Raw genomic sequence first — 11,393 nt, 5'->3', positions numbered from 1 at the left:
GTGGTGGAGGGACGGTGCCACCGGGGGGAGGGACCCCCTCCTCCGTTACCTCACCGGACACCAGTCCTGGAAGCGTGGTTTCACCAAGGGGCGGCTGTCCGTCGGGGGCTGCCGCTGCCCAGACAGGCGGACAGCTGGGCGCCAAGAAGGGCAAAACCATCACAGATGGGAAAAGAAACCAACCAAACAAAACCCACCCAAAATGATACAAAAGAAAAGAAAGCAGCAATGGCAAGTGTTGACATAAAACAAAACACAGTAAACCCAGCCACTGACCCCGTTCAATGAGAGTAAGAAGTTTCAGCCATCTCCAAAGGCCACCTCTCCCACAGGGGCTTGTCTCCTTTCTGCCTGAGCACCTCTCCAGTGTAAGGAGATGTTTTCTTATTTTTACTGGTTGGGAATTGCAGAAGTCTGATCAACAATTTGATTTTTTTTTTCTTCTTTTTTTTTTTTTTTCTTTTGTTTGCTTGTTGCTTTTTGGTTGGGGGAGACACTGCTTGGTTGTTTTTTTTTTTTCGTTTTTACTACTAAAACAGAAAAGTGATAAAAATCTACTCTAAAGCTTCAAGCTGCCGTCAGTGCTGGAATTGAACATGTATTTTTTGAAGCCACAACAGACTGTGACACAGTCAAAGAACTTTTTCACTGTTACCAGTTTCCTCCCTCACCACCTTCCATGTCTTTCTTTTTTAAGAACATCACAAGACTGATATATTTTTAATACAAACACAGACACACAGACACACACATTGAGTGACAAAGGCTGGAGCATGTAGCATCTCAATCACCTGCCTGGGCTAAGAAAAAAAGGAGGGAAAAACCCCCAAACCTCAACCCTCTAATATAGTACTTATCATGTATATTTTGACTATGGCATTTCTCTTTGTATAATTAACTTTGAGCTTGTGGTACTGCAGGGAGAGAAAATTATGTTAATTTACAACTGATAAAGAAATAAATGACTACCCAGGAATAGTCTGCCCTAGGGGGAGCGAGGGGGCCAGGGAAAGTGGTACCATCTCCTTGGGGTGGTGGTGATGGGTTTACTGTGTGGTCCTCCTGCTCGGAGGTGGAAATGAATTCCGGAAAACCTGGATGGCGTGCTTGTGTGTTCCCAGCGCCATCCCACCCCGAGCTGTGGCGTGGCTGCCCTTTCTCTCGTTTGCTGCCCTGGTTTTCACAGCACCCGAATCTCACTGGTGGTCTTCAGGCCATTGAAAGGTACAGGCTTAAAAACTGCCACCCACATCAGGGCTCCTATGTCATCATCTTGAGTACCTTTTAGGAACATCAGACAGACAAAAAGGCATCCTTTTAATTTGATGTGCATTCTTTTTAAGGGAAAAAAAAAAAAAACATCATGAGAGTATGTCATGAATTACATCAATAGCTGCAAATTGAAATGTTGGGTTGGTAATAAAAATAAATAAAAACTATACCTATATCTATATAAACAGTGCTATGTAGAAACATATTTCTTAATTGAGAGCCCTGGAAGAAGATGTTAAGACCTTACTCATTGCAAAGTGTTTTCAAAATGAAGATAGTTTCTTCTGTCAAGAAACAGGTGCTGTAAAGGGAAGCATTTTCTTAATAAAGTTCCCTATAATAAGTCAAACCTTGGGAGGCAGCGAGTAAGAGAGGGGCTGCCAAAAGGTACATCTCTGCCTGCTGCAGTGCTGCTATCTGCAGCCCCAGGAGGCAGGGAGCAGGTGCCCACGGATTAGGAAAAAAGCAACGGGAACAAGGTTGTCATGGACAAAAAGAGAGGTAACGTTATAGCAGGTGAAGAGATGAGAGTGACAGTGGTCCTTAACGCGCAGATGAAGTATTTATTTTCATACCAAATGTTTATCAGATAGCTATAGCTCTATATAAATGTGTATACGCATAAGGCAGAGAAGCAGCATCCTTGTTGGAGGAGCAGCAGGAGCTTTGCCGGTGGGAGCCGTGGGTGAAAGCCAAAGTTGGGACTGAAGCCAACCAGCCTCCTGCCTCCTTACCCTCCCTTCACCATGCCTTTGGGAAAGGGCCTGAAAAAGACAGGCAGGAAACCCCGAGGCCAGGCTCACGCAGAGCTTGCCGGTCCTTCTGGCCTCCGGCTGTGCTGACGGCCACCGAGAGCAGCTGCCTCCACCACCAGCCACCGCTGCTGCCAGCCAGGGACCCCAGAGCACACACATCTGGCACTGAAAGTACAAAAGCCCCACAAATGCAGTCTGGGGGGTTTAATGTGCAGCTCTCAAGGGGACATTGGTATCATCACTATTTTGGACATACGAAGTGTGTTGAGCTCTTATTTTACCCATGCAGCTCTCCCACCCCTGGGTAAAGCCCGGCTGGGGAGCTGCCGTGCTGTTCTTCTGTTGCTTGTGCTGTACCCACCATGTGCTTTTCATCCGCTTCCTTCAGTGACCTCGGGGAGAGGTGCGGGGGCAGAGCTGGCTGCCATGAGTGCTAGCGGCATGGGGGCCTCGGTGCTTTCCATGCACGAGGGCGATCTGCGCCAGACCAACATCTGTGCAGTGTTTCTTTCTTTTATTTTTATTTTTTACTTCATTAAAAAAATATGCAAGCTAAAAAAAAAAAAAGCAAGTTTTGTGCCTTTGGGGATTTTTTTGTTTTCCTGAGGCTTTTATGTTTTATTTTGGGTCTCGCTATCTGCTTGCTCCTGTTTTCCTTTGCGCAGGCGCCTGCGCTTGGTCCACTGGCTGTGGCTGGTTTTCTCCCCTCTCCACCCCAGCCCTCCAGTTCAGTACTGCTGGGAAGACCTTGCGGTGCTTGCCCCTGTCTGGTGGAGAGGAGATTTTGCAGGTGGTTTTGGCCAGTCAAAAAATTAGCCTTTGGGTAAAAATCAGTTTTGCAAAGAGGCGTCACTCACCTGTCCCCCTCAAGCTGGCCAGGAATTGTGCCCTGGGTTCAGCCCATGCTGTGCTGCCTCCTCACCCAGCATTGCTTCTCGCTGCCTTTCTCCACTTGTATTTAGGGAGAAGCGCACGTATTCTGGCTCTGGGAAAGGACTCATTGCCTTTGACTTCAATGAAGGGGCTGGGGGAGCTTGGGGGCGGAGGTGGGGAGGGATGTGATCTTTTGGGGCTGGCTCACTGCCACGGCTGCACAGAAGCATCCCGGTACCCACAGGCGCTAAGGCTCAGGTCTGGCACTGAAGGGTGCCAGCCCAGAGCAAGCTGGGTTGATTGACAGGAGTGTGCAGGCATCAGGAATCGGCTGCAGTACGGTACAGTGAGAATTAAGTGTTTGTTAGAACCAGTGAGCAAAGGTTTTCAGTCAAGGAGGCAGAAATTGCAACTGTCAGAATGGGCTTTGTCACCTTTTTGGCAATTACTGTGTTGTTGGTGCAATCAAAGCTCTTCTGGACAAGCACAAATTAAACACAAAAATAGTCTGTGATGCACATGTCTTCTGATTCCATGGCTGGGGCTGCTGGACTGGTTTGTATGCCGCTTGTCCCTGGTATGGGAGGACCCCACCACCCCCCTCCATCCCATTTACAGTGTGGTCATAAATACCGTCCCAGGAAGATGTCTCTGCTGTCTCAGAAAATAAGATTGCATTACAGAAACACTGGTCCCATTTTGTGAGGATTTGCTTACAGCTTGGGTGCATGGAAAAGATGTAAAGGGGGGAAAAAAAAAAATCTCAACATAAAAGCTTCAACAGTGCTCTCAGAAGGTTCCCGGGGCACCTCCGTGGCACTAAGGCATACTGCACTGAGCACCTCCATGCCTCTACCAACACCATGGTTGCCCAATAAGCTCTTAAAAAAGCTATCAAAAGAGATTGGATTGCCTCCTCCTCTTTGGTAGCATCTTGGGTAGAACAGTAACAGCAAAGCCAAATGTGGGGGTTTTCTGGCCCTGCTGTTTTCTTTTTCTTCTTGCTTTATTCACAAAGGCATGGAAAACACCTGATTACTGTCCTTGTCGTAAGAGCATTTCCCTGCAGGTTCTCCACTTCCTCCTCTTCCAGCCGCTGCGCAGTTGTTTCTGCTGGGTGGCTGCCTGCTGGGTCTCGCTGCGTGTTTGCCCATTCACGTTGGCTGCCTCACAGCAGGTCATCACGTGCTTCTCTGCTGAAACTCATCCCGCTGACTTGGACTATTTCTGCAATTTGTCAAGCATTCTGGTCCTACCCTCCATAGGTACTCACAGCCCCTCCCAGTTGGATATCACCAGGAGATCTTACAGTAAAACAGTTTCCTAAAGCTGTCGGTGAAAACCCTCAATAGACCTGGCCCCTGGACAGCCACCAGAAAGACTTCCCCAGAACGCTCTCTGACTTTGACACTGAACTCACTGTATTGTGAGTCTAAATAGTTTGCGTTTCCTCCACTCGCTTACGAGAACATCTTCTGGGACAGCGCCTTACCAAAGTCAAGACTTATCACATCTAGTGCTGACCCCCCTGGCCATGAGGCCAGTTATGCTGTCAAAGAATGGAATCAAATTAGTTTGATACAATTTCTCCTCAGCAAAACATCAACAAATCCATTCCAGGGTTTTTTTTTTTTTTTTTTTTTTTTTTTTTTAATTATGAATCTGTCTAGGGGAGTAGAGAATAACTGGTCAGGAGCTTGCTCTTGTAAGTTTTTACAGGACATCAGGGCTGTAATTCCCTAGGTTTTTCTTCATGTCTAGTTAGGTGACGTTGCCATGCCATCCTTTAGTCCCCTGAAATCTCTCACATGAAGTCTACAATGCTCCAATACCAATCCCACATTTTGTATTTTTCCTTTTCATGCTTCGGGATGTTGAAGAGCTCTTAATCCCCCTTTATTGGTCTCTACTTCATTTCCCTTGCAGCAGGGTAGTTTCTTATTCAGACTTTGACCCCAGCTCTTTTATCAGTTCTCAGATCTTTTTTATCCTCTAGGACATCTCTTCACAGAGCCTGGCCACCAGTTTTCTGAATTCATTGATATTTTGGTTTTTGGAGTCTAAGTACTTTAGACCAACTCATTGTACACAGGTCTGGTGTTCAACTGCATTTCAAGGAGAAAAAGCTTGCAGCAAACATCTGAACACTTGAAACTATCATAACAGCTCAAGAGATGCAAAAAAATTCACATTCACATTAGGCTGCAGATGAACAGCTTGAACTTCAGCCACCTCCATATAGCTTTGCCTGTTACAACCTGCCAGCCCATAGCTAGAACGGCCAAGTCACTTCAGAAATAGTTCCATCTCTTCAGCCAAATGCTGTGTCAACTCTTTGTTCTGAGATGGTGAAGTCAGCAGGGATTACTTGAGTGGTCCCAGCCAAAATCATGACTGAGATACAGCAACGGTGCTTTGTGCTATGCAAAGCCAGAGCTGTCCTGTATAAGGGACATTCAAACTCTGCAGTTTTTATTGCTTGAAGCACAGCACTGAGATGCTGCAGAAGAACTCATTTCACCAAACTGAGGATGAAGGTTACGCACAGTTCTGAGTCCTTCGGTCACATACCGGTACTGAATTTGTCTATTTTAGTAAGGTGAGCTCATTCATATGCATGCCAGACTTCCAGATCTTGCACTGCTGAGCTACTCTGAGCTCCAAACTAGGACCACCGAGTTGTGAATTGCGTGCAGGAGAACTGGCCATGCTGTTCCTGCTGGCACCACAGAGGAGGCAGCCGCAGCCTCAGCCTCCGGGAGCCACACACCTCTGCCTCCCTCACCACCCAACATGCACCCCTCTCCCTGCAGCTCAGCGCCGATCAGCTCAGGCAGGAGCAGAGAGCCACCCACCACCAGTGCCTTGTTCTCAAGGGGATCCCACCTGGCTACGTACGCAGCGAGGCCACTGCCCCTCTGCCGGGGCTGAGAGCCAGAAGATTCTCAGGGCAGTCCCAACGTCCTTCCCTGTTCATTTGTGGTTTCACGGGAAGTGGGGATATAGGTTTGTGCTACAACACGTAGCACAGAGCTGGTGTTGTTTTCTGAACGAAAGCTAGACACCTCCTGGTGCGCACAGGCAAGGCACCGCTGAAAAACAAAACCAACCATTGAGCTCGGTGAGCAGGCCCTCGGATACAGAATGGCAGAAAGCATCACTGCTTCCCAAAGCAGTCAGCCTTGGGTTTTATGGCAAACACTCCATAGAAAATACCGGCTGTTATGCTGCTAGCTCTTGAGGTGGTGTTTTTTTAACCCACTTTGATTTCAAGGTGTTTTCCAAACTAAGGAGCGCCACTTCTGCGGATCCCGCTGTCCAATTTAATATCAGCTTTTGGAGGGCTGCCAAGTTATTTTGCCTGAAATGGCTTGCAAGGGCTGGCTGCTGAGAAGTCAGGAGTTTGGCATTCTGCAAGTGGATTCTGTTAGTTATGTCAAAGAGAAGGGGGAAAGAGGCAGGGGAAGAGGAAAAGTCTTCTAGCAATATCACTGTTGGAAGCAGAGGCAAGTTCTCTGTCATTCTTTTGACTCACAGAACGACTGCTCCACCAGGGAAAGGTGAAGGTCTCTCAGAGTTCCTTATGTTGACCCCAGAAACAGGAAGCATGGCCAAAGAATTGCTTTTTTTTTTTTTTTAATTATTTTCCTATGTTTAATTAAGTCTTGCAGAACTCCAGAGATGACAGCTACTGCTTCTCCCTTAGCACCAAAACTTGTTACCTTGGTAATACAAGGATATTGGCTTTGTCTGCCATTTTATTCTTGACAAGTCCACACTGGCTGCCACTCATCCCTGCATTTTCTCTCATCACTGAACTTGCACCTAAAGACAAGTCTTAGCAGACCTCCTCTCTGCCCATCTACAAACAGCCAGCCTGTGACTACTAGACAAGCAGAAAGCCTGCCTTTGGGACTGCAATTGCCTCCCCTTCGATGTGCAATTAGTGAGTTGGCTCATTATTAATTGCAAGGGATTTACATGTGACCAAGTGAAATGACATAGCCAGTAATGAGGAAACTGGTTCTATGTGCTTGAGGGGGACAGTGTGTGGCCTCCTCCATCATGGACCTGGTGCTGCAGGCTCTGATGAAGAGCACCTCCTTGCAGCCTAGGAAATGGTGTGGTTTACAACAGCAGCAGCTTCCCAGCATAGCTTGCTAGTTGACACTGCCAAGGATTAAAAGGTTTTGGACAACACGTAGAAAACAGTATTTCAGGCTCCAATGTAGTGAGGCCTGACCTGCAAAAGGAGAGCAAGAAGGCTCCCAAGGTGAGTGGGGACGAGGAGCCGTGAGGTGCAGTACCTGTCTTCTGTCTCTGGGTTAGGGAGACTGTCCTGTGAGATCCCACATGGCTGTGGGTCCCACCTTCTGCAGCCACCCCTACTGTCCTGAAGCTTCACAGCTTTTAAAGCACCCTGGGCAGATTTGGGCAGCTGTTATCAAACCACAGGGAAGCACTCTGGGGCATGTTTCAATTCAGGCCAGAGGCTTACACCCAGCAGAGAAACATCCAAGGCCCTCAGATCCCAATCAAACAGTGACACAGGACTCTGGGAGCAGGAAAGTCCCCTTCCCTCTCCTGGGGCACAGCGTAGGTAACAGAACATTATGTGGAAGAGAGACGTTCTGGAAATCAAGATTCAGCAAGAAACCACTGCAAGACACAGGAGCAAAAGTTATCTATTTTATTACAAAACCAAAATCAAACAGATTCATTTCAGTCTAAACAACAATGCGACAGGCAGAACTGTGCTGGGGCAGGGAAAGTTCAATATAAACTCAGGCCATGGAAAGCAGTGCCTTCACACGGATGAATCCCACCATAATGCAGTTCCCTCCAACACACTACGTCCTTGGAGGCTCAGCAAAAAAGGAAAGATTTTTGCTTCTGGCAGGAAGAGAGGATGACTTGCACTGTGGAGCCCTGGTTCTCTTCTCTGTCCCAGCTGTGTTCAGCTGTCATTCAAAGTAGAGCTGGAGAGGCCCAGGAGGACTTGAAGGATGAGGAGAGACATGCCTAGGGTCTGCTTCTAGGCACAACTCTGACACTCCTCAGCAGGATGCTACTGATGCAAGGCAGAGAGAACATGCTTATGCTGCCAGATAAGGATGTGGTTGGCCTGGCAGCCATGTGGACTGGCAGTTATCTGGCAATGAAAGCAATAAGGGAAGAAGGGAGCTGAGGCACTGCTCTCTTCTGATGAATACAGACCGTTTGGACAACTCATAGGACGAATTGTATGAATCAGGACCAGTACTGGCTGCATGATCTTCCAACACACAAACCCAGAACAAGTAACCCAACCTCTGTCCGGATGTTATGTAGTCAAGCTGGTTGGGTCTTGCATGCCAACGTACAAGTGGTGCCAGAAGCCACTCAGAGGCCCGTGCAAACACAGCAAGGCAGAATGTGGGGACTTGGACTTCTTTTGTGAAAGTAAAGGGGAAAGCAATATTAACACTGGGACCCCAATCCATCCATAAAGTCAGCTCTAACCTAGCAACATGAACACCTGCCTATACCAAAGCTACCATCAACAGCCACTCCTTACTTGGCTTCCTTGAAGAACTGACCTGATTTTAATTGCAAATTGCTGCGCCTTTTGGAGGGGAAGGACACAAGGATGAGAAAATGGAGGTCTGCAAAAAGATTTATGTGAGAGGCAGAAATGCTGGCTAGCTGGATTACTGACACTTCCAGAAGAAAAGATGCAGTGACTTTTAGCTGCTCTGCACTCTGCCTGCAATCCTGTGGGGCATTGCCTGGCCCCAGTGGCTGACTGACAGAGCTCCTGTAGGTATCCAAGTGGCCACTTTTGCTGGATGCAACTATACATTAAAAAAACAAAACAAAACAAAACAAAACACCACCAGCAGCCAGAGCTTTTAATTCCTAAAACTAGCATATTAAAAAAGAAGGACTTTTTTTATACAGTTGGATTCATTCTTTACTCCTACAATAGGATTAATGAGTGACAGGGACTTTTCTAACTATACACTAAACCAAATAATTTCAACACACAAAAGACGTGCCCTGGGCATTTAGAAAGAAAAGATGCAAACAAGAAGATGGGAGCTTGCAGGCCAAAAAAAGCACATACATTGTATGTGAGAAACCATGAAGATCCAGCAGCAGGATCTGCTCTTGCTAAAAAGTCAAATTCTTTATACTATGGTGGTGTGCTGCATAGTTCAGAGATTACCAGAGGTGTTTTCTACCATGCCAAATGCTTTCATTAACTCCAATCTACTTCCCAGAGGAAGAGTTATTACTGCTCTTAAACAGTTATTTATAAAAAGACTTTTTGGTTTGGTGGCTGTTTTTTTTTTTTTTTTAAACATTCCATTTTGTCAACACGACACTAACTTACTGCATCAGGACTCTCCTGCTGTGATGTGTTTATCTCATGCTATCATCATGATGACATGCCACAGAGTGAAGATGCTGTGTTGCAACATCTACCAAAGCAACAAAGCCTCAAGGGACAAGCCCAGTCCCTACAGTAACGCAATGCTGTTATACAAGCAATTGTTGGCGTGATCTCCTATTAGCTTGGCATGTCATCATCTCTGACTACAGGTTCGTAGTCCAGAGACAAGTGGCACAAAGATCGCTGGGTCTGAAGTGGGAGGCTGCTTAGAACATTTCCTATGAAGAGGCAAGTGCTGACAGTGGCTGGAAATACACAAAGCAAAACACTGTGTGGCCCATCACACTCTGCCCAAACCTAAGATTGCTTAGGTTTTACGGGTGTCCCTGCCCTAGTGCTGACTTTATAATTGTATCTGAGATTAAGTAAGAAACAACTCTGGAAAAATTGGAATGGCCCCTGTGGCCTCCAAGAGACCAGGCTCCTCAATCCGAGTCTTCACTGTTATTGTGACACTGGAGCATCATGACACTGGAGGTACTGATAACAGGGAATGGGGTGAAGTGGATACTCTAAGCAAGGCAGGCACATCACTGTGCAGGAGAGGAGCTTGAGATTCACAGCCACCAAAGACAAGAACAGTCATTGCAGACAGTCCTTTACCAGTGCGTATGGCCCAAGCTGTCGTGTTGAAACATACACAAACCAGACTCTTGGGGACCAGCAGTATGATTGTGTCTTTCTGCACTGACAAATATGTTCTTTGCTCTTCAGCAAAGCAACAGGCAGGCTGATGCTGCTTTTAGCAGGCTTCTCAGTATGTTTATTGTTGTACAACAAATAGATGAACACTTTGTCAAGAGAGGAACATGCGAGACTTCAGTGACTCTACTAGGCCTACGGCTCCCACCTCCTTCCTACAGTGTTAGATTCCGAGGCATGGCACATATTTGCTAAGCATGTCTTCTGAGCCTGGACAGTAATGCATTTGCAATTTATTTCTGCCCAGTTTGCAACAGGCGCAGAAATTACTTTCTTAAGCCCTTAACAGAACCCTTTAAGGGGCTTTGCAGGGTGCCAATACTTAGGTGAAATCTGCGCCCTCTCAAAAGCCCAAGTGCCTGTGAGTTTCACAGGGCCTTACAGTAAGAAAAGAAGGGGTTCAGCTACTCCTGAGAAGCATTTGGCACTGTGTGCACATCTGCAAGCACAAGTCATGCTGATATACTTGCTCCCTTGTGCAGGAGGATGTTAAGGTTTGCAACTGAGTGATGGTTTGGTGACAGAAATGAATGCATTACTGTAATCCACTAAATGCAAAGTGTCCCTCTAACCCTAACAGCCTTCAAAAGCAAAGGGAGGAACAGAACAGTGACTCCAACCCTGTACAAGACAACTGTACAATTTACATATATATTTATATACAGTATATAAAATTCTCTTTCTTTGAGTCCCAGTGAACTCAATTTTACGTCATCAGTAGCTGTTCCAATTTTAAAAAGTCATGATCCTGTTTCCCCCCGCTCTCCAAAGTATTAGATAATGGCATTGAAAAGCAATTAAAAACAAACCCAAACCCATTCTTAAAAAGTGCAAATGTTCTGGGTGCCACTTCTGCTACGTTGGATGTTGCTGATGCTGCATGCTTGCTCACAAGCAGCAAGGTGCCTGTCCGTCTGTCGCTGGATCTTTCTTTCCTTTGGGTCAGCTCCTGCCTTCCCTTCTTGTCTTCTGCTGCTACACCAGGCGACCTACTGAAAGGGTGGGGTGAGAAAGGAGGGGAAAAAGAAACAAAACAGAAGCAGGGGAAGTGAGGAAAAAGGCAAATTAAAATCAAAAGGGCACCTGACTGATAAACATACAGTACAGCCTCTGCTGCAGCCAAGGCTGAGATCCCAGAGTAAACTGTGAGGCTGAAAACAACCAGGGGCTAACGAGACAGCCTTGCTGAAAGAAAGCGCTGAATGAGTCACACAGAGCCCTAGGGACTGACGTATTTTTACACATAAACCACCACTTTCCTCTCCCCCTCCCTCCTTGGAAATGGGTATGCAGCCTGGGCAAACAACTGGTCTGACATCTCTCCCTCTGCTCTTCCGCCTGCCTCGGCTGGCGCA

General features: G+C 46.8%; 1 protein-coding gene across 1 annotated transcript in view; it reads right to left on the bottom strand.

The window, feature by feature from the left end:
* Positions 1 to 10,676: 10,676 nt before the first annotated feature.
* The window catches only part of SMOC1 (SPARC related modular calcium binding 1), an 87,841-nt gene continuing 87,124 nt past the window's right edge, over positions 10,677 to 11,393 (bottom strand). The window contains exon 13 of the mRNA XM_010077805.1: positions 10,677 to 11,030. Coding sequence (XP_010076107.1) covers positions 11,014 to 11,030 — 17 coding nt within the window. The 3' untranslated portion in view covers positions 10,677 to 11,013. The remainder of the gene's footprint in view (positions 11,031 to 11,393) is intronic.

The sequence above is a fragment of the Pterocles gutturalis genome, unplaced genomic scaffold, assembly GCF_000699245.1.
Source record: "Pterocles gutturalis isolate BGI_N339 unplaced genomic scaffold, ASM69924v1 scaffold7458, whole genome shotgun sequence".
NCBI lineage: Eukaryota > Metazoa > Chordata > Aves > Pterocliformes > Pteroclidae > Pterocles > Pterocles gutturalis.
This window is presented reverse-complemented; position numbering and strand designations above follow the sequence as displayed.